General features: G+C 40.5%; 2 protein-coding genes across 2 annotated transcripts in view; both read left to right on the forward strand.

Annotated features, from left to right (window-relative positions):
- Positions 1-23,707, forward strand: part of LOC102735769 (monofunctional C1-tetrahydrofolate synthase, mitochondrial) — a 560,423-nt gene that overhangs the window by 536,189 nt on the left and 527 nt on the right. The gene's annotated exons all lie outside the window — the stretch shown is intronic.
- CCDC170 (coiled-coil domain containing 170) overlaps positions 1-23,707 on the forward strand; it is a 66,316-nt gene that overhangs the window by 11,011 nt on the left and 31,598 nt on the right. The window contains exons 4-6 of the mRNA XM_081829153.1: positions 2,004-2,189; positions 12,235-12,552; positions 20,345-20,545. Of these exons, the coding sequence (XP_081685279.1) occupies positions 2,004-2,189; positions 12,235-12,552; positions 20,345-20,545 (705 nt within the window). The remainder of the gene's footprint in view (positions 1-2,003; positions 2,190-12,234; positions 12,553-20,344; positions 20,546-23,707) is intronic.

The following is a 23,707-nucleotide window of genomic DNA, read 5'->3' on the forward strand; positions in this document are numbered from 1 at the left end:
AAAAAAAAAAAAAAAATCTCTGGCCAAGAGTGGAAAGGTTGCTATCTTATCAACACTCACCAGGTGTTCCCTTGGGGATTGGAACAAAACCACTCCTTCAATTTCAAAACCATTTCCTCCCTTTTACAACTCTCCCAACCACATGTGCACCCCTCCCCCCCCAGAAACCAAAGAGGCGTTCCTAAGGACTTAGTTGACATCCATTTCACAGATATTTAGTGAGTGACTACTATATGCTAGACACGATTCTGGGTGCTGGTGGTGCCGCAGTGAATGAGATAAGCCTAAATCTGTGCTCTCCTAGAAGTTTCGTTATTGTGAGATAAAGATAATGAGGAAAAAACAAATCCCATGTAGTAAATGGGGATGTGGGGATAGAGAGTGAGGCAGGTTAGAGGCGTGGCAGGCTAGTTTAGGCAGATTGACCGAGGAATGCCCCTCTGAGGTGGGGACTTTTTTTTTTTTTTAATTTAAGTTCACTTAATTAACATATAATGTATTATTAGTTTCAGAGGTAGAGGTCAGTGATTCATCAGTCTTATATAATACCCAGTGCTCATTATATCACGTGCCCTCCTTAATGCCCATCACCCAGTTACCCCATCCCTTCACCCCCCTCCCCTCCAGCAACCCTGTTTGTTTCCTATGATTAAGAGTCTCCTATGGTTTGTCTCCCTCTCCGATTTCGTCTTGTTTTATTTTTCCCTCCCTTCCCCTAAGATACTCTGGTTTGTTTCTTAAATTCCACTGTCAGTGAGATCATAAGATACTTGTCTTTCTCTGATTGACTTATTTCCCTTAGCATAATACCCTCTAGTTCCATCCTTGTTGTTGCAAATGGCAAGATTTCATTTTTTTGATGGCTTAGTAGTATTCCATTGTATATATATGCCACATCTTCTTTATCCATTCATCTGTTGTTGGACATCTGGGCTCTTTTCCATAGTTTGCCTATTATGGACATTGTTGCTATGAACATTGGGGTGGAGATGACCCTTTGGATCACTACATTTGCATCTTTGGGGTAAATCCCTAGTAGTGCAATTGCTGGGTTGTAGGGTAGCTCTATTTTCAATTCGCTGAGGAGCCTCCATACTGTTTTTCAGGATGGCTGCACCAGCTTGCATTCTGAGGTGGGGACTTCTGAAAGATGTTGGGGACTGAGCATACACATATGCGGAAAAGTGTTCAGGAGAGTGGGAACAGCCCTGAGTTGGGAGCAGGGCGCCATGTTGGCCGGGTGCTGAGGCTGGCCACTTCCCCAGAGCGTCACGACACCGATACTGACTCTGTAATGTGGGGTCTCATCTCTTCCTGTAGGCGTCCTCATGGCCTTCCAGGCTGAGCTGTCTGCAGGGCTGGTTCCCTGGCCAATAAGCCTGTCTGATTTCATTTTCCCTCCTTATAAATCTTACAAATCTTACTCATGCTTTCAGCTGACAACCCAAATGCACAACATAGAGAGTGAAAAGCTCTGCTAATCCCAATGGTAGCCACTGTTTGAGCATGTTATTCAGGACTTTTCTATGCTTATATTAATTAGAAGGATTTTCTTTTTAAGAAGAGAGTCCCGCTTTCTTCTGTGTGTTTCCCCCTGCGCCAGGTAGCGCCTCGCATGCAGTTGGCGCCAGTGGACGTGGGCTGAATAGAAGTCCCTTGCTTCCTCCCCTGCTGTAATCTCTGTAGAACATCACCTTTCCTCGATTATTTAAGCCAGGGGCTTGCTGACGCTTGCTCTGTCGGGAAGCTTTTGGCAAGACTTTCAGCAGTGTTGCCTGGAGCTATCTTTTGATTAATTTTAATTTGATCACTGGGTCTGTGCATAACAACAGAGTTTAGAGGCTGCTTTTGACAATATGTTCTTTTGAGTGGATGGAGGGACAGTGCTTTCACTGGTTTCATGTGATCATGCAGTCAGCGGGGTACATAGATCAGAGTTGCTTAGAGGAAGCCGTGTGAAATTGCTAATTTTTATAGGATAGCTGTAATTGCTTTCTCTGCAGCTTAGAGAGCTGTGCGAGGAAAATGCATTCGTGAAAGGACAGATTGTTACTCTTGAAGAGACTATAAATGTCCATGAGATGGAAGCAAAAGCTAGCAGAGAAACCATCATGAGGCTGGTTTCAGAAGTAAACAGAGAGCAGAAAAAAGCTGCCTCCTGCACCGAGGAGAAAGACAAGTTGAACCAGGTACAGTATGTGAAGTGTGCATGTGCACCTGCGATCATGTTTATGAAGCAGAAATTGAAAACCAGATGTGGGTGAGCACACTGGTGTTACTGACCACAGTTTCAAAAGGCAGCTGTCAGCAGGAGGGCTGGGGGCAGCATGGGACGCAGTGACCCGAGCAGGCCACTGGGTACATAGTTTTTTCCTAATTAGAAAAAAAAAAAAAAAGACACACAGCACATTTAAAAGTAGAGTTTGTAGAAATTTGTGTCCTACTTTAGTTAGGCTCTAAGGATTTTTGATACTCAAACATTAACTTTTTTTGAAAAATAGGTAATGCATCCACCAGATACAAAATTCCAAATAGACATAAAGGTATATGGTGAAAATCCTCCCCACCCCCACCCCTCCCACCAGCCACCCAGTCATTCTCCTCAGAGGCAACCTCTGTTAACAATTATTTTTTTATATACCTTTCTAGAAATATTCTTTGATGTGTATACTTATTCTTTTTTTAATTTTAATACAAATGGCAACATGCTGTGCATTATTTTTTCCCCTTCATTTATTTTTTAACACAAAATGGTAATACACCATACACTATTATAAGCAAGGCTGCTATGAATAATCTTATATTATTTGTCATGCATGAGAATGTATCAGTAAGACAAAACCCTAGAAGGATACTTGCAGGGTCGAAGGAGATGAGTGTTACTTAGAAGAGACCGTCAAAGGGAAGTTCTTCAATGCTAGACCGTTATTTGTACAATGAATTGCTTGATCTTTTCAAATTATCCGAAGCTCTGTTTGAGCATGCCAATTAATACTGTATGTTTTTTAACACTATATAATCTTTCAATTATTTTTATATTTTTGTGACAAACTAATTATGGGATTAATAATGTGAATTTTCAAAAGCCAAAGTGAGCCAATGCAATCAGTTAACAAAGTACATAGGAGACAATTAAGTGGTAAAGGAGATGTAGTTCAAAATTAGGTAATGACTGGACTGGATTCAGGTTAAATGATTTTGGCAAGGGCATTTCAAAGGTTAAGTTGTAGACTTCATATTATAGGCAAGTCATGCTAGATTGTTCCTTGTTGCTGACACTAAGTTTGCCCATCTCTTTAGCATAAAGGGACATTTTTTTTTTTCTTCTGCAGTTAAGTAAGGTATCTCTGGGCATATTATTTCTGATAACTGGCAGATTATTTCTGTTCCCCATTGACTTTACTGAGTGGTGTTATCATCATTGATTCTTGCCTGGATTAATTTACATCATGGGTGGCAAAAAGGTAATATTCTAATTTTACCATTCCTTCTGCTTATTAGCTGGCATCCTTCTGTAAAGAAAAGCTTTTTATTTCTTTTCTTTTCAGTTCTATGGACACATGGATTTTTATTTACTCACTGCGTTGCCATCAATTAATTTTTTTTTTTTTTTTGGTGCTCCAAATTCACTATATTGGCTCAGTAACAGCCCCTTCAAGATGGTCTCTGTGACCTTGTAAACTGACTCTAGTCTTTTTAACAATTCCTTGCTTTTTCTGACAGAAGACATGGCCTCTTAGGATCACTTAGAATTTTCAGACTACAGAACTAAAATCAACCTGTTCTGTAGGGAGCGTTGGTGCCTTTTCCTGAAGAATGGTGCTTAAAACCAAGATCGAGGCTCTCGGTGTGCTCATTGCTATTGGGCTGTCATTTCTTTAGGTGGACAGAGCTAGAAATACATTTTTAGTCATAAACTAATACTGGTATTTTTAAATTAAAAGTGGTATTTAGAGTTTCCTAATATCTTTGTGTTTTATATTAGTATCGTTTGAATCTTAATCATAATATCTACTCATTTGCTTTGTCTTACAATATACATAAAATTATTTCAAAATTACGCTTTTAATAGCTTACCTACCAGTGAGACTTCTTTTTTTTTTTTAAATATTTTTATTTATTTATTTGAGAGAGAGAATGAGAGAGAGAGAGCATGAGAGGGGGGAGGGTCAGAGGAAGAAGCAGACTCCCTGCCGAGCAGGGAGCCCGATGTGGGACTCGATCCCGGGACTCCAGGATCATGACCTGAGCCGAAGGCAGTTGCTTAACCAACTGAGCCACCCAGGCATCCCACCAGTGAGACTTCTGAGTGAAGTTTTAGGCTCTCAGATTTTTTACATTAATACTGTCAGCAATCATTAGTATAATAGTCACCATTTATCAATCACTTACCATTAGCACAGTCATTGTGCTAAGTATACTTTGCTCAAGTTCACATAGCTCGTAAGTGGCAAAGCTGGGATTTGAACCCTGGTCATTATATTATTTTGCTATCATCAGTAATCCCTTTCCATGTGTAGGGTCACAGCTATATCCTACATATCTGTCTGATGCCAAGTTATTTGTTGTCAAGTCAGTAGGACAAGAACAGTAAGTAGCTATGCAAATTTCCTCAGTGAATGAATAACTTGAATTTGATTACAAATAGTAATTATTAAAGTATCAAGCCTTGAAAATTAGGCAGAATTTAATATTTACCTATAAGAAAGCATTTCTGAAGATAAGCAGTAGGAAATGAAAATGTGTTATAAGAGCACATTAAAAAAAACGGGACTTATTTCTTACATGTATCTTTACTTGTAAATAATGCAGTGTTGTTCAGACTTGGAAACACATTCATTTTGGGATGAAGTTCCTGCCAAAATAATAAAAATTGTAAAAAAAAAATATGGGCGATAAAAAACTTGAGGTCTTTTTAAAGTGCTCATTCATAGGATTATGACTCCAAAGATTGACTACCGAAAAATACTGTCAAGTGGTTTTACTGACACATTAATGGCCTCAGGAAGAGTCTTCATAATGCCTTCTAAAGCTCTGTTTTTGCGGTAGGGAACTTACTTTATTAGTGAAGCCCAGAATGACAGCGGAAGTAGTAGTATTTGCAGGCTGGGGTCCTGTTTTTACAAAACTCAACTTTTCTCATTTTCTTAATTGCTCTATTTACTTTATGACTTTTACTTTATGAAAATTTCCCAAATGAAAATCCAGGTGATTTATTATATATATGGAAAATACATTATTTGAAAATCTTAAGTAGTTAATATTGAAGTATGTTTTAACAACTATCAAAGATTGGCACTTTTTCTTTCAGTTATTTTGAAATAATCCAGTGTTGAAAAGAGTAGGCACTTCCCCTAAAACAAGCCACACACGCATTTCCTATGGGCCATACAAGTTCAGATCACCAGATCAGAAACTAAACTTACTTATGGGATTTCAGACAGCTTATTTTCCTTCATGCTGTTCACATTACCTTTAATTCTGGTAGCTAGAATTGAAGCTAAGAAAGAATATTGGTTTTGGAGTCAGGCAGGTCTGGTTTGGAAGGATGTCCTTTCTGCTTGTTTGGTTTGTTACCATGAAGTAGCGAATGGAAGAGAGAACAGCCTGAGACAGTTCACAGGGAGTAGAGTGGTTAAGAGGCTAGGCTCTCAGGTTTTTATCTGGGCTCCAGAATCATTTGGCTATGTGATCTGAGGCATATGATCTTACCTCTTGGAACCTCAGTTTCTTGTCTGTAAAATAGAAAAATAATTTAAGGATCCATCTCTTAAAATTATTCTTAGCACTGGATGACATAATATACACGAAGTACTCAGGACATGCCCATCACATAATTGATGCTCAGTGTTTTTATTTCCTTTTCCTAATTATTTACGTTTACCCAGGGATCCAAAGAAACAAATTTATTTTAAGGGTATAGGCATATGGAAATAAGTTCCTGGAAGTGAGGACTTTATTAGACAGGATAAATTACCAAAGAAATTGAAGGTCTCTTGACAATCCTGGAATCATGATGTTGGAAGTGACCTTAAGGTCTTTTAGAATCTAGATCATGTAACCCTCTATGTGAAATCAGAATCATCTTTAAAATGTCACTGTCTAGCTAGTTTGCAGCCTTCACTTGAACTCTTTCATAGACAGGGAACCCACTACTGAACAAGGAGGTCCATATTCTCTATATAGTTTTTTTTTTTTAAAAGATTTATTTGAGAGAGAGAGACAGAGAACAGGTGGGAGGAGCAGAGGGACAGGGAGAGGGAGAGAGAATCCCAGGCAGACTCTGTGCTGAGTGTGGAGCCCAAATGCAGGGATTGATCCCACAACCATGAGATCATGACCTGAGCCAAAATCAAGAGTCAGCCGCTCAACCGACTGCACCACCCAGGCAGCCCTCTCTGTATAGTTCTAATTGTTTGACATTCTTCATTATAGCAAGTCAGGATCAGAATCCCCATAATTTACATCCTCATCATGGTTCTGTCTTCACGAAACTTCATAGAATAAATTGAAATCTTTTTCTTATGGCTAACTTTAAAGCATTTGAAGACATTTATCATGGATTTCTAAGTCTTTTCTTTTGGCTAAGCATTCTGTATCTCTCAAACTTTGAAACTTCTTTCTTATCATCTGTGAGGTTAGGAGAGTTCTAGCCTCTGGGTGAGGAATTAAAATGAAAATAAACACTAAAATCATATCTTCTCATATTATAAAAAATAAAACTGTTCATAAGACTCTGAAATAAAATTTAAAACCCTCTCTCTTTCCACTTCTAGTCTCACTGGGGCATTCCTATTTTAGCTTCTGACAGTTACCATTGAGACTTTAAAGGAATACATTTCTATTCTTGATTCACCAACGTGAGATGGTATTTTTAGACTTTTTGCTACAATGTGGAGGAATTTAATGCCTTTTACTTTTTTACTTCCCTCTCTCTACTTCCCAGTTTTACTTTATTATTGTATTTACATTGTCAAGGTTTATAATATTTACATTCTGTTCTGTAACTATAAGTCTTCCATGCTTTGCCTTTAGATTCATTCTATGCATTCAAAATAAATTAAAACAGCATTTTAAATAGCACAATTACATAAATGTTTTTATTATGGGTGTAATGCTAGCGTGTGATGCTGAACCCATTCCATTTTGACATGTCCCTCTTAAAAGTTCCAGCTGGGAACTGTCCATGGTCCTCCAGGCACAATCTGACCAGTTCAGAGCAGAGCGTTTGTAGTACTATAGTGAAGCCCAGAACACACTGGCCTCACGGGCAGCTAAATTCATTGTCAACTTGTATTGTGTTTGTCAGTAATGAGAATTTCAAACTTACACTGAATTTTTATTATTTTTCAAGGTTGATGATGTCAGTGGGACAGCCTAAGGGGTGTGTATGTCTGTGTGTGTGTTCCTATCACTATTGACTCAGCACTTTAAATGGACCAGAATTTCCTGGATGTTTTCATAGTTGTCTCTGCTCTGTCATATCTTCCTTCCATTTCTAGCCCCCCAGCTACAGGTCCTTTCTCTAGAGATGATCAGAACTGGCAGTCGCTTGTGCTTATTTCTAGAGAGATGCTCTTTTTACAATGGCACTAGACACATGGTAGGCACCTTACTTTTTTCACTGACTGTATCTTGGAGAGTCTTCCATATCTTCCATATCAGTACATAAAAAATTTCCTCAGTTCTTTTTAGGAACTACATATGTTCTATGGTATAGATGTCTCATATTTGTTTAACTGGTCACATATCAGTGAATATTTGTGTAGTACCTGATCTTTTGCTGTATTGTAATGGAATAACTTAAAAAATTTTTTTAAAATTTTAATTCAGTTAATTAACATATAGAGTACTATTGGTTTCAGAGGTACAGGTCTGCGATTCATCAGTCTTATATAATACCCAGTGCCCATTACATCACATGCCCTCCTTAATGTCCATCCCTCAGTTACCCCATTCTGCCACCCCCCTCCCCTCCAACAACCCTCAGTTTGTTTCCTATGATTAAGAGTCTCTTATGGTTTGTCTCCCTCTCTGGTTTCGTCTTGTTTTATCTTTTCCTTTCTTCCCCTATGATCCTCTGTTTTGTCTTAAATTCCACATATCAGTAAGATCATATGAATTATTGTCTTTCTGTGATTGACTTATTTCGCTTAGCATAAGACCCTGTAGTTGTAATGGAATAACTTTGCACATATGTCATTTTCCATATTCAGTAATCTATCCTGCAGATCTATTCTTGGGACTGGAATTGCAGGACCACAGGGTATGTGCATATTCTATTTTGTTAGATGTTTATACCAGAATTACACCTATCTACACTCCCACCAACAATGTATAAGAGCACATATTTGGGGAGAATTTCTGTGTTTATTTCTTAACTTTAAATGCAGTAGGTAAAAAAAATCAACTGGTTTTTCATTTTACAAAATTTTTTTTTTAAAGATTTTTATTTATTTTTCAACAGAGAGAGAGACAGCGAGAGAGGGAACACAAGCAGGGGGAGTGGGAGAGGGAGAAGCAGGCTTCCCGCCGAGCAAGGAGCCCGATGTGGGACTCAATCCCAGGACGCTGGGATCATGACCTGAGCCGAAGGCGGAAGCCCAACTGACCGAGCCACCCGGGCATCCCATCATTTTACAAAAATTTTCTAAGGTTGGATGAATTAAACTCAAGCCAGAGGTTCTCCACCTGTATGATAATTAGGCATGTATTTTTGGTAGTTAGCAACATTAAAATAGGAAACAATTGCATTTTAAAAACAAACCTTTGAATGGTTTTATCACATAATGCATTTAATTGGGAATTAACACAGGGATGCACACAATTGGGAAGGTAAATCGAATGCCTTAGTCATATTATTTACAAGTGCTTTTGTTAAAAGTGGTTGTGAAGGGGTCATTATTCATTTCTTGCATTGGTGGGACCAATGAAAAGTTAAAAAAATTGGTTAAACAAGTCATCCCTGTCACTGTCTCTCTAGGAGCTGTCCTCTTTTGCAAATGTGATTTCCTTTGTGGAGGTCAGCCCTGATTTTGCTCAGAGAGTGCTACTTGTTTCTTGTTCTGTGTGTCAGTGTGGTCTGACAGCAGTCCCCAGGGCCTGGCCAGTGATACTGATGTCACATTATTTGAGTGGGTCCTTGAGGTAGCCATGCAACCAGACTCCACTCCAGCGCTGTCTCTGCTAGCTCTGTGGGTAATTGCGTTTGTAGTCTGAGGACTTCTGTTTATAGCAGATCAGCCCCGTGCTCCTAAATCCTGAAGCACTTAATCAGAGCGCTGAGGCAGGGGCCATCCCTAAGGCCTTGCCCCTGGCTCCCCAGGCCTGCAGCTCACTGGGCTGAAAAGGGTCCAGAAAAGAAATCTGGCCGGCTGCCACGTGCCACTGTATTTTATGACCACAAATTCAGTTTTCTGATTTTTACCAGTCATAAAGGTTTGTGCTTTGGATTTGTTGGGGACTGTTTGGGCTCTTGTCTCAAAGGCAGGGAGACAATAGTCTGATATTGGGGTTGGAACAAATTCCTCATAGCTTGAATATTTTAACTGGTTTATTGGTCTCCTGGGGTAAGCTGCCAGTTGATTAGCACACTCCAAACTGACAGTAAGTCTATAGTACTCAAGCATCTGATATATTTTTTTGTGTGTATTTTGAGGACCTTTTGTATGTGGTTAAAAATATCACTCTCTGGGTCATGGAAACTCCCCTTTTGCATTAGGGGTTTTCTTTCCATATGATAGTTAACATAGAATATTCTAGAGGGCTTTAGGGCTTGGAGGGGATTAGAATTAATTTTCATCTCTACATCATTGAATTTGGGACCTTCAGTTTTCTAATTGTGTGTTGGATGGTCATTTCTAAGTAAAGTAGGGGCCTAATTTATTATCACCAGTGCTGATACTGGTTACCTGAATTGAGTAGCTATTGTATTACTATCTGAAAAGAGATCTGTAAAGTGTTAAAATACTGTATTTGTGATAAAGTGTCCTTGACTCTACTTTAAGAGCCATAATTTAATTAGCAGCAGTGGGGCTTCTCCACAAAGAGGACCGGTATCGAAAGGGAAGGGGGAAATGAAACTGTTGCTAGGACCTTGAGAAGCAAAGCATTTCATGAAATAGGTTCCACAATTAGTTTAGCCATTACTTTTCTGAAAAGGCCAGTTTTCTTTAATGACCTATCCATACTCGATGACTTTTTATTTCAAATTGATGCCACGGACTTCCTTGATTTAAAAAAACATCACAGAAGGAAAAAAAAAGTAAGATATTCTCTTTTTTAAAAAAAGTAAAGAAGTAGACCCAGCAATTGCACTACTGGGTATTTACCCCAAAGATACACATGTAGTGATCCGAAGGGGCACATGCACCCCAATGTTTATAGCAGCAATGTCCACAATAGCCAAACTATGGAAAGAGCCAAGATGTCCATCGACAGATGAATGGATAAAGAAGCTGTGGTATATATATATAGATATACACACACACACACACACACACTAGAATATTATGCAGCCATCAAAAAAAATGAAACCTTGCCATTTGCAACAACATGGATGAAACTAGAGGGTATTATGCAAGCAAAATAAGTCAATCAGAAAAAGACAAGTATCATATGATCTCACTGATATGAAGATTTGAGAAACAAGACAGAGGATCATAGAAGAGAAGGAAAAATGAAACAAGATGAAACCAGAGAGGGAGACAAACCATAAGAGACTCTTAATCTCTGTGTAAGACTGATGAATCACAGACCTGTACCCCTGAAACAATACATTATATGGTAATAAAATTTTTTTTTAAAAAGCAGGCTTATGTGATAACCAATGATAACCTGTTTTTTGCAAGCCTAAATTGGGGGTGCATCTTTTAAAATAAGGGTTTAAAAAAAAAACTTTGCAGATGATTATCTTGGTGTACTTGAGAAAAGCTGCACAGGCATAAAATCATTTGTCTTAGTGTCTTCCTGTCTCTCACCCAGGGTATTTGTCTTTCTCTCTACTTGCTAAGAACAGGAAATTGCAAAAATAAAGATTTAATCGGTTAAAAAGAAAAGAAAAGAAAAGAAGTAGCATTTCAAGGAACATCTTTCTTGTCTCCAAGCTGTTGGTGGAGATAAATTCCTTCTGAAGTTCAGTTCTGGTGCAAAAGGGATGAGTGCATTTTAACTGACAGCCTGAAATGTTACTGGCCTCTTTAGACATGGAATCTGCTATTCAAAGATAGTGTTTCTTTTTTGTTGCTTTCGACCCTAACATGCTATTTGTAATAAATAACAAATTTTCTTTCTTTATTTTTTTGCCACTTACCTAGGCTGCAGTACTGTAGCAGTGCTGGTTAACAAGTTGCTTATTCTTATTTAATGTGAACTTGGGTATTTTAGAAATCCCTGTCAACAAGTTGCTTTTTTAAAATCACTTTTAAAGATGCCCCTTTTATGCCTCTTTGGACCCTTCTAGATTATAGTAAATAGAAGTAGGTGCACAGGTAGCCTCCCTTATGCCCTTCATTTAATTTTGTGGACCTAACAATACACGTTATATCCTTTCAAATTATTATTCTCAGTGTGGTACTTTATTTCCCTCTCCTTTAAATCTCCCACCCACTGAATGGCTGGATATTTCTGTCTCTCTTCTTCAGGTTCTATCCATTTTATGAGACAAGGAGATACACAGTAAATGAATGTTGAAAGAAAGATCTGATTTCCCTTTATGCAGTGATGTTTTTATGAAAACGCTACTCTATTTAGAATAGTATTAAGGAGGCATCTTTATTCAGACAATTTTTAGTGCATAGGACACTTTTAGTAGGTAGGACTCTGAAAGTTTACTGTTTAGTCAGAATCAATTTCCATGTATGTCAAGCTCTAGAGCAGATAATTCTGTAAACATTTTCTATCTATGGATTGCCTCTTACCAGCATCTAGCCAGCAATTTGTTTTTATTAACTCTTTCTCAAGGTCCACACAGAAAAGGCTTATCAGTCAGTGTCCTTCTTTTCCTAGCTCTGGCTTTACATCCCTTCTCTTTCTTAGACCCCTACAGTTAGCTGACATTGCCTTTACAATTCAATAACTTCAGGAAAAGATGGTGGGGAGCTTACAGTTAAACAGGGAATGTAAAGAATTAATCCTCACTTCATGAAGTCTGTAAGCAAGGTAAATAAAAAGCAAATGCGGGTGTCCCTCAGTGGCTGCTAAGGTTCCTGTCTTCACTGTCTGTAATTGTTTCAGGACTTGCTCCATGCTGTAGAGACCAAAGAAGTTCTTGAAAGGGAAGTCAGGATCCTCCAAGAAAGGCTGCTTGCTGGCCAGCGGGTCTGGGATGCTTCGAAGCAGGAGCTGAGCCTCTTGAAGAAAAGATCTTGTGAGTTGGAGAAGAGTCTGGAGGCCAGTCTGGATGCGGCTGCAGCCTCGCGAACCCAGTACTCCTCATTTAGGGAGGCAGTCGCCGCCCTGCTTAGAGGCAGCGGGGACACGACGGGGCCCACGGAGGATGCCATTGTGGAAAGGATCCGAGAAATGACCAGCCAGGAAGAGAGCAGGAAAAGGGTGAGTGGGAGGTGGCCGCTTGTAAGATTCTTGAGGACAGTAATTTGCTGGATCATTTAAATGTGGCCTTTATTACTTTCAATTATATAGCATACTTTGGGAGCCTGGAGAGTCACTTAAATGACAGCTGACTACGATGTGGGTTCTGGGGTCAGAGCTACGTGTGCTCAATCCTGTCTCTACTGCACACTCGCTCACTCCAGGTGTGACGTGGGCAGGGTCCTAAGATGACAGCCTCTGAGATTGTGTTTTCTTATCCACTGGACAGGGAAGGCTCTGGGGCCACACCCCTCATCTGAACCCGCCGGGGGCTGGTGTATTTTTGAATTCAGAATTTTTCAGGATTTTGAAAGGTAAAATAGTAACACAGAATGGTAATGGAGAGAACGCTCTTACACATTCCTCCTCAGTGGGGTCTGGGGCAGCACCCCATAATCAACCACATTCATCGTTTTGCAGCAAAGCCCGTGGCAGCTCCATCGCGTGGACTGTACCAGGACCATAAGCTTCGTGGCACTTTGGGGTAGGGTTTGCTGCCAAATCCCATCAGGTCAAGCTTTATCAGCAAGTGAGTGATGGGAAAAGCCATCAGTTTTCAGATGCTTTGGGGTTTTGGAATTGCAGACAAGGTTTCCTAGACCTGGAAGAGTATCTCCTTCATAAGGTTATTGTTTGCTGAAAGCATTAAATGAAAAATAATGGTTATGAAGTCCTTAACACACTACCTGGCCAATAATGATGATAAATATTGACTCTTGCTGTCCCTGCTTCTCTTCTTCTCTGTCCTCCTCTTCATAGTGGTGCCTGAACAGTCTTTTAAGGGATTTATTTAACACATGGAGAAAGATGTTTTAATTCACATATGAGACTGAAGATTGTTGAATTTTGTTATCTTGTTTCTACTATTAATAATTCTCCTTTACTACATAGCTTTGCTTAGCTGTGTCAACGTCAGCCTGACTCTGTTTAAATTACCATCAAATCCAAATTATTGAAGTCCTTATTAATGAGGTTTTAAAGTGAACAGTATCCAAATCCTAGGTATAATTCCATTGTGATCTGTTTCTTCCATGAGTTCATGCTGGTCCGAGGGAGAAATTGTATTTTTCCCTCCTTTGATGTTTCTAAAATACCCAGAGAAATCACTAATTCAGAGTTCGTGATTGAATTTGACAATTTCCTTTAATGATCAAACATTTTCAGTTCCCTTTAAAAGTTCTCCAAAATTCAGGGTGCCTGGGTGGCGCAGTTGGTTAAGCATCCGGCTCTTGGTTTCAGCTCAGGTCGTGATCTCAGGGTTGTGAGATCAAGGCCCCAGTGGGGCTCCCTACTCAGCATGGAGTCTGCTTGAGGCTCTCTCTCCCTCTTCCTCTGCCCCCCTCCTTGCTTTCGTTCACTCTTTCTCTTTCTCAAATAAATAAATAAATCTTAAAAAAAATTCTCCAGAATTCATGTGTGTTCTTAGGAGCAACCCAAGTGACCCTTTTGTCCAAGTGTAGGATTCTTTTTGTGGATATAAAATGGTCATCCTGTGACATGTGCAGGTCTCTGAGAGTAACTCAGTTTTTCTCGTGGTTGGTACTGGATTGGAGAAGAAAATTATTTCCAGGACTGAGAAATACTTCAGTCGGTTATTTACCTTGACTAGCAGGTACTTCAGTGTACTTCAATAGCTAATGGTTCTTCACCATTTTGTTTTATTGCTTCCCTCTTCTGTTTTCCCAAATGTTTTCCTCAAATTCTTTTAATTCAGCATGTGAAACATGGCATAAAATTGTCAGCATGATGTATATGTTTATTTTCTAAAGCAAAATGATGTAAATTGGTTAAGCTGGCTATTCCTCTCCCCAACCCCCCATAAAAATCGGAATGATTCAGAGTCTTTTTAGTGCCTTTGTCTGCCTCTTCTACCCTGTAATTTTTTTCAATAGCTGTTCTCACTATTTAAGAGCCTGAAATCAAGCATATAGCTGGGGTCTTGTGTGACTCATCTTCAAGTAAAATTAGGAGAAAATGGATTTCATATATTGTCTTAGAAATGTTTCTGAAGACTGGGAGATTTACAAATTGATGAACCTGTTTGTTGAGGAGGCTGTGCACCCCTGGACAGTTACCTTGGTTAAACACACACTCAGCGGTTGAGTAATACCCCCGGGGAGGCCCAAGGGTGGCTTTACGCGGGGCCTGGCAAATTCGCCATTTCAGGTCGACTCCTACTTTCTGAACCTTGCTTTTCTTGTTTACCTTGTTGCTGTTCATTTTGACTCTCCTGTGTTTGCAGTCCTCTGTAGAATTCAGGACACCACCCACACTTTTTCAGTAAGTCATTTCTGCTTGTTCCTTGCTTTTCTGCTTATAGCAAAACCAAATTCTCTTTTTAAAAGCGCTACCAGATCTTGGAGTAGGGTTTCTCAGGCTTGGCACTATTGACATTTCAGGCTGGATAATCCTTTGTCGTGGGCCCGTTCTGTACACTGTAGGGTATAGAGCGGCATCTCTGGCTTCTGCCCCCTAGGTACTAGTTGTACCATTTCCCCTCAATTTGTAACAACCAAAGATGCCGCCAGACAAATATCCCTGGAGGGTAAGATTATCGCCAGTTGGAAACCGCTCTCCTAGAGGAATGCCCTACTGTTGGGTTCCTAGGAATTCTAAATGAGCGTAGATGTTATTTAGCCTTGAAATTTCAGTACCCTTGTAACAGGTGTTTTTGAAATAATGATGTCTTGCACAATGACAGAAAGTTGCGACATTTTCAGATTTTAGTGTGGAATTTCAAGGCAAACATTTTTCTCTTGCTTTTAGATGTTTCCTAACTGCTAATCATCTGGATGAGAAATGATTATGTACAGAGAGGACATGATTATGATTGATTTCTATGTCATTTCTTAAGTTAAAGACAATTCATACAAGCTCAGAAATGTTTATCTAGACAGCTCTTTTGTTCTTCTTTAGGCACACATAAGGCTTTCTTTCCTCTGCTGGAGTGTTTCTTGGTTCAGTGGCTCTCTGGGAGCCGTGGGGATCCAGCCTGATGCCCTAAAGGACCTGAGATGAGCTCCACACACCCCCCTGCTCCCTCATCTGATCTAATCATTCTGCTCTCTTCTTAATCCTCCAATACACTAAATCAAACATTTACCTAGAAGCTTTGGCAGTCTCCCACTACATTTCATTGCCCCAAATTATGTCATATGGCCACTCCTGGCGACAGGGCCGTCTGGGAGAGTGAAAAGGTAGAGATTTTGGTTCTTCCAGCATCACAGTCTAGTAATATCCTAGGATGGCCATAACAAAGTACCACCAACTTGGTGGCTTAAACAATAGAGGTGTGTTGTCTCCTAATTCTGGAGGCTAGAAGTCTAAAATCATGGTGGATTCGTTCCTTCCGAGGCTGTGAGGGAGAATCTGTTTCGGGTTTTTCGCCTAGCTTCTGGTAGCCTCAGGTAGTCCTTGGCTTATGGATGGAATTCTCTCTGTATCTTCACATTATTTTCCCTCTATTTGTGTGTGTCTCTGTGTCCCAATTTTTCCTTTTTTTGTAAGGACACCAGTCGTATTGCATTAGGACCCAGGTCTGTAAAGACTCTATTTCCAAATAAGGGCACATTCTGAGGTACTGGGGGACTTGAACATACCTCTTTGTTGGAGGACCCAATTTAACCTGTAGCAAAAGTGGACATGCACAAAGGTGGAGGGAGTGGGGACAGCCAGTCAATAAGGTTGCCCAAACAAACTGATAAGAAGGAGAAAAAATTTGATTGATATTTTATTGCTGGTTCCTGACAACATAGTTTATATATTTCCTCAGTAAAAGTTATAGCTTGAATAAGGAGAAAAGAGTTTTATGTCCAAAAGGCACTGGTCCTTAAGTGACCCAAGTGGCTCTTCCTCAGTTTAGAACTCTTGTGCTTCCATTTGGTTTAATCTTAGGGCAAAAGTGCCTCTCTGGTGAAATCAACAACTACTTGTCCTTCGCAAGTGAATTAATTCTTTTAGGGCATTATGACTTCACTTCCAAAAAACAGGCTGCTTGTTGTTGAAGAATAATTTACTTCCGTGCCTTTTTTGTTTTATGAGGTATGTTTTCTTTACTATATTCCAACCCCCCCCCCCCACCATTCCCTACATCGCTAGTGTTGAAATCCCTGGCACATTTTGTCCCACGGAATATCAGGGATATGTTAACAGATGATACTAAGAAAAAGAAGAAAAAAAATAAAGAAAGAAAAGCTTACTGATTCTTTGGAGTTCTTGGTGTTAAAAATACAACCCATCTTTACAGTTTTGGCAAGACACGTATATTCACCCAGGCACCCATTTGATGTTCCCAAGAACCGAGTCAGATTGGGATGTTAATTTATTTGAATAAATCTATGTACATTTAGCTCTGAGAAAAAAATGGTGCTCTCACATGTACCGAGACCTAACTAAGCTCAGTTCTTTGTCGCCTAGAATGTGGAGAGCTTCTCAGCTGTTTGCTCCTCTCTGGACACAAGAATTTTTGGCAGGGCAGTTTGTAGATTCTGCATGGTTCAGCCATCTCCATACTGGTGGTTTTAAAAGTTATACTATGCTGGGGCATCTGGGTGGCTCAGTCGTTAAGCGTCTGCCTTCGGCTCAGGTCATGATCCCAGGGTCCTGGGATCGAGCCCCGCGTCGGGCTCCCTGCTCTGCGGGAAACCTGCTTCTCCCTCTCCCACTCCCCCTGCTTGTGTTCCCTCTCTCACTGTCTTTCTTTGTCAGATAAATAAATAAAATCTTAAAAAAAAAAAGTTATACTATGCTGAGTCTTCAAGTTCCGTGGAACCCTCTTGGGTCCACTCAGGGTGAGGATCCAGGAGGAACCCTTTCACCTTTGATTTAGCACATTGTCCCGTATTTGTGCTTCCCAGAAAGGTTTTCAGTTGAAAAACAGGTTCTATGGGCTGCCAGTGGTTTGAGAAACATGACAAAGGACAGTTCCTGCAGGGCCCCTTTAACTCTTTATGACAAAAGCATAGGACCGACTCAACCAACATACTGGGGTAGAAATACTGATGATCAGAATGAATGCAGTGCGTTGAACTTCAGTTGGGTGTGCAATACTGTGCTACTCACATTATCTAAGTTATCATCTGATCATCAAAGCAAAGACGCTGAGTTTCAGAGAGGTTAAGTACTTGCTTCAGTTCACATGCTGGTGAGGAGTAGAGTGGGCACTCGAGACCAGGACTCTCTGACTCCAAAGACCCCGTGCCACAGTCTGGTCTCCATCAAGATGTCCTCTTCTTTCTTCAGGGTCATTAACACTGCCTTAGTTTAACTTCCTGTAGGTGCCTGAGGGGTCATCTTCAAAATGGAGTCTTTACTGATCAATCTCTATGGCAGGCATTGCTTTCTTCGGGGAAATACATACAGATGATGTAATATCTGTAAACGGCACCCCCCTCTCCCAAGGCCGTATCTTGGGGTGTTGTTTGATGGCTGTTGTTTTGTAAGTTACTTTGTGTATTGTACCAAGACTCTTGCATTAAGATCACACCTATTATCAGTTAAGTGCTGATGGTAGGAAAAAACAACCTGAGGTTCTCGGAGGCTCATACTCTGTAATTAAATTTGAAATTCCCTTGGAGAATATAATTCCTTTGATGTGGTGCTAAGCAGCTTGCCATCAAATACTTGATTTCAAGTACCCATAGCAGTATAGAATTAATTGAATTACAGACCTGGGACCTTGAGAGCCATGGAAGCACAGGATTAGAGCATTTAGAGATTCGATAGTGTAACATTCCTGATTGTAGCCCTTCAGTCCACTCCATAACACTCTTAACACATGGTTGGCCAATTTCTTACCATCTCCAGTGACTAGGAATCCACTGCCAGACATGGGAAGATGCTTAAAATATCAGGTAAACACAAAGACGTAAAATTGCAAATATAGTATCTCAACTCTGTTTTAACAGTGCATAAAAATAGATTTAAATATAGAGCAGGCGGGAAAGAGAGAGAGAAAGAATCTTAAGCAGACTCCATGCCCAGCATGGAACCCAATGTGAGGCTCGATCTCACAACCCTGAGATCATGACCTGAGCTGAAATCAAGAGTCGGACACTTAACTGATTGAGCAACCCCGGTAACCTATTTGAAAACATTAATAGTTGTTCTCTCTGGGTGGGGATTATTTCTTTTTCTTATTTATACTTTTTAAAATCCTTAATGAATCTTTTATAGTGGGCATGTATTACTTTGTAATTATGGGGACCAGGAGAAATTCTTCCTTATACTGAAGTGGAATTATTTCTCTGATTTATATCTGTTGGTCCTTAAGCTCTGAGGACTCAGAACAAACCTTATTATTCTTCCATATAATAGCCTTTCAAAATATTTGAGGATGGCTTGAGTGTCTTCTTGCTTTTAAAAATGGTTATTGATAGGAGTGTCTGGCTGGCTTAGTTGGTAGAGCATGCGGCCCTTGATCTCAGGGTCATGAGTTTGAGCCCCACATTGGGCGTGGAGCCTATTTAAAAAAACAAAACAAAATGGTTATAGATAGATAAGCAGAATTTTTTTTTTAACTGAAATTGTAAACCTGAAACCATCAAGTTATTTCAATTTAAAAAAATTATTTTTAAAGATTTTATTTTATTTATTTGAGAGAGAGAGAGAGAGTACACAAGCAGGGGGAGGGGCAGAGGGGGAGGGATAAGCAGACTCCCGTCTAAGCAGGGAGCCTGACATGGGGCTTGATTCCAGGACCCTGAGATCAGGACCTGAGCCGAAGGCAGATGCTTAACTGACTGAACCCCCCCAGATGCCCCAAATTATTTCAATTTTGCAGGAATGGTACTGAGTATTATGTAAATATCTATTTTTTTCTTTTCCTCTTCTGAAACAAACCATCAAAACAAAACAAATTTATCACCCCAAACTTGGTGTTTTTATAGAATTCAATGTTTCATGAAAACTGGATTTGGTAGAATCAATTTGATTATTCTCAGAGCGTACCTGAGGTGTTTGGTAAACTAATGTTCTTGGTTAAAGGAATATCAGGACAGAGAGAAACTTCAGGAAGGGATGGAAGCATTGGGCAAGTGAGGGGTGTGTGGAGGGAAGTGGGGCCTTTAATGGAGAAACTGTGATTTCATTTTGTAGGAGAGGAGGTAGCAATCAGATTCTCCTGCCTTCTTGTACATAGAGTTGCTGTGTTAAATTTGACCTCTCAAATGCTAAAATGATAACATCACTACTTAAGTACACAGCACAGAAACAGCATCGCCGGAGTTTGGTGCATGAGTAACCAATATTCAATGGAAAATTTAAAAAAAGCTTGAAAAATTATCTTTATGCACTTGAATTCCCGATAAATTTACTATCAAAACTAACTCACTGTATAATCTTTAATCCACTATATCTGGTGGAAGAATTTCTCTGGAGAATGACACTTACATAGGTTTAAAAGCATTTTCTGTCTGAACTTTTTTTTTTTCAAGCTTTAAGCTTTGAAAGTCCTAAATGAATGGCAGTTTTAGGGGTAAGTCAATATGATCCATAAAATTTCTCGAGTAACCTGTTTAAGGAATTATATAAAAATTAAAAATACCAATAGAAATATTTTATTAGATAATGAATGCATATTTATTTCAAGGAGAGGTAAAGACAGCTATCAAATTACCTGTTTTTTAATTTAATTTTTACAAAGAATCTGGAAGTTGGTGTTATAAATAGTTATGTTGCTTGGGCTGAGCACTAGATTTTAACACTTTGTTGCATTGAAAACAAGGCTTTTCCTTGTCTGTTTCTTTGTTTCCAGATGGTTTCCCAGCTTGAAGCCCGAATATCTGAGCTTGTGGAACAGTTGGGAAATGAATCTGGGTTTCACCAGAAAGCTCTACAGAGAGCCCAGAAAGCAGAAAACAAGTTGGAGACTCTTCAGGGTCAGCTGACACAGCTGGAGGGAGAGCTGGTTTCTGGAGATGTTTTGCGGGATCACTTGAATTTTGAGAAACAAAAAGTAATAACCTGACGGCATATCCATGGGTAGAAACATCTGTTGCAGTGTAAAATTTTACCTGAAAATATTCCGAATTTTATAGTATTTCAGTAGAATGGTTACGTCTGAGGAATGAGGAAATATCAAGGAACAACCGATACTGTTTTGGGGGATCTTCCCATTCTTGGGGGCTTTCTTGAGTCAAATTAATCCAGTTAAACTCATCATACATGAGACCCTGATGGTTTGAGGGCTAAGGTATGAATAACACACAGGTCTTGATCATAAAATCTCATAAAAGTCTTGATCATAAAAGGCTCTTGATCATAAAAGGCTCATCATTCAGTAGAGGAGGCCGACATTCTAGTAATCTGCTGTGATGGTAAAGCTGTACGTGTTGTAAGAGATGGATTGATTGATGAAATGCTGTAGGAATTCAGTGAAGGGAATGATAACTTCTGGATAAGGGGAGGATTTTTACAGGGGAGAGAATAATGCAGTTCATCCTTGGAGGAGAAGTCGGATTTTAGTGGAGAAGGCGAGCAGATCCTGTAGGGCCAACAGGTTGAGCGAGGGCATGAAAGCTTGTAGGTGCATCGTTAGGTCAGAGTGCAGAGCGATTGTTCCCATTTGGCTGCAACACTGCACCCCTGATGGGGTTGTGGCAAGAGAGAAGACTAGATTTATTTGGATTAGGAAGATTCTTTATTCTCTGCTTTGTAGAATATGGAGCCTAATAAGTGACTTTGAGCATCGCGATGTTTTAGAAAGAGGACGTGATGTCCCCGTGAAGCTGAAGTTACAGTAGGGACAGACTCAGAAATGCTAATGGCGCTAGCCCTGTGGGCGAGGAGAGTGGAGTGAGAAGACGAGGGGCCCCCCTTCTAGTAGAGTGGTGAACAGAGACCAGTTTGCACTGGGTTGAGGGGTGAGTGAGAAGGGAAGGCTAGAGATGTAGAAATAGATTCTTACGAAGTCTGGTGAGCAGGGAAAAAGAGACATGTAGCAGGAGGACCAAAGAAAGGTTTTATTGGATGGAATGGGAAGGTACATGTTTGTGGGTCCCAGGAGTCTGCATGGGAGGAAAAAGACAAATGGGATTGGAATTTGGCATGAAAAACACGCTTAGGTTAAAAAATCCGTACCCTGGAGACTCATTCATGCTCATTTTTCTGTACTTAAAAAAGCCGAGGAAACATCTTGCCTGCATTGAGGGTTGGCTAGGCAAAGATGCGTAAGGGGTCTGTGGGAAATCCTAGTCTAAGTGGATGGGACAGGTAAATGAGGACACAATAATTAATTAATGGAGATAGGTATAAAATTTAACAGGAACTTGGGTAAAGTTCCTATTTCTGTGTGTGAGGAAATGAGCCCTTTTCACATAGGAGGTGGCATTCATGAGAGGCTTTAAAGAATGAGTAGGAATTTGTCAGGCAGAAGAGGTGGGGAAGAGATTCAGGGTACAGGGAACAGCAGGAAGGAGGAGGGAACGGAGGTGTGCCAGGCTGCTCAGGAGGCCAGTGGGGCACGGGGAGACTGAACATGGTGCATGGTGAGGCCAGAGGCATGAGGAGGCTCTAGAAGCATGTAGGAATAATTGGCATAGAGAAGGCTAATTTTCCAAGGCTTTATCCTATGGGTAACAGGACACCGTAGAAAGTTTCTGAGTAAAAGAAAGTAAAAGAAAGAAAGGGTTTTGAGTCTCTGAAAGCAGACTGGCTCTGAGGACCTAGAGACTTAAAGGCAGAGAGCCCAGCTGAGGGATTCTTAGAATAGTGCAGAATGGAAGCTAATAAATATTTGGACCAAGTAGTGGTTTTATGAATGAAGGGGTAGACTGGAGATATTGGGGAGAATCAAGGGTATCTGAAAAAGGTGTGTTTGTTGAAATTTTAGGTTTGAAAGGACATGTTGCACCTGAATACAATATGTTACATTGGAAAAAGTCTGACTGCTGGACTGTCCACCTGGATGTCCCACGTGTGCCTTGCACTAAACATATTCCAAATGGAAATGGTCATCTCTCCACAGATTTGCCCCCTCCTGCCTCAGGGATGATGAGGTCATCTGCCTCCAGGTGTCCAAGCCAAAAGCCCCAGAGTCATCCATAATGCTTCCCTCTTTTTTTTTTTTTTTTAAGATTTTATTTATTTATTTGACAGAGAGAGAGAGGGAACACAAGCAGGGGGAGTGGGAGAGGGAGAAGCAGGCTTCCCGCTGAGCAGGGAACCCTATGCGGAGCTCGATCCCAGGACCCCAGGATCATGACCTGAGCCGAAGGCAGATGCTTAATGACTAAGCCACTTAGATGCCCCAGTGCTTCCCTCTTTTTAAGCAATTCCTAAACACTATAGATTCCATCTCCTTAAGGTATCTCAAATACCCTCTGCCCCCCACTCTGTATTTAGTGGCAGTGCTTTGACTTCAGAGCATTATGGTCATTTGCATGGACTCCAGAAGCAACCTGACAGCTCCCCACTGTGCCGGGGAGGTCTTAATAAGAGGCATGTCTAGTCTTACCTTTCTCCATCTTAAAACTGGGCAGGGGCTCTCTATGGCCCTCAGGCTCAGCTACAGATTCCTTCTCACCATAGCTGAGCATTCTGTGACCTGGCCAGGTCCCCCCCTCCAGGCTTCCCATTACCCTGCCATCTCTCTAGCCCACGGTGGCAAACTCAAGGCGTCTGCGGACCAACAGGGCCCTGCAAGGGTGTGGGGGGATTGAATCCAAAGATATCCATGTTCAAATTTGTAAAAAAAACACTTACCTGGCAAAAAAAAAAAAAAGAGAGAGAGAGAGAGCCCCCTTAGCATCCCATATTGTACATTGCTGTTCTCTCTGAGAGAATGTTCTCCTTAACTCCTTCACCTGGTAGTAGCTGTCCCTTGAAGACTTGGCTCCAATAGTCACTTCCTCTGGGAGTCCCTTAGAGGCTTAGTTTTCCTTCGTGCAACACGTGTCCATGTCTGTCACAGCACTTAGGTTTATTATCTGCAGGTTTTTTTTTTTTTTAAGATTTATTCATTTATTTGAGAGAGAGCGTGTGTGCATGGGGGAGGGGCAGAGGGAGAGGGAGAGAGAGTCAGCATCGAGCCCGTTGTGGGACTCGATCTCATGACCTGAGATCACCACCTAAGCTGAAACCAAGAGTTGGACACTTACCTGACTGAGCCACCCAGGTG

Source organism: Leptonychotes weddellii, chromosome 8, assembly GCF_054177405.1.
Source record: "Leptonychotes weddellii isolate Sample4059 chromosome 8, ASM5417740v2, whole genome shotgun sequence".
Taxonomy (NCBI): domain Eukaryota; kingdom Metazoa; phylum Chordata; class Mammalia; order Carnivora; family Phocidae; genus Leptonychotes; species Leptonychotes weddellii.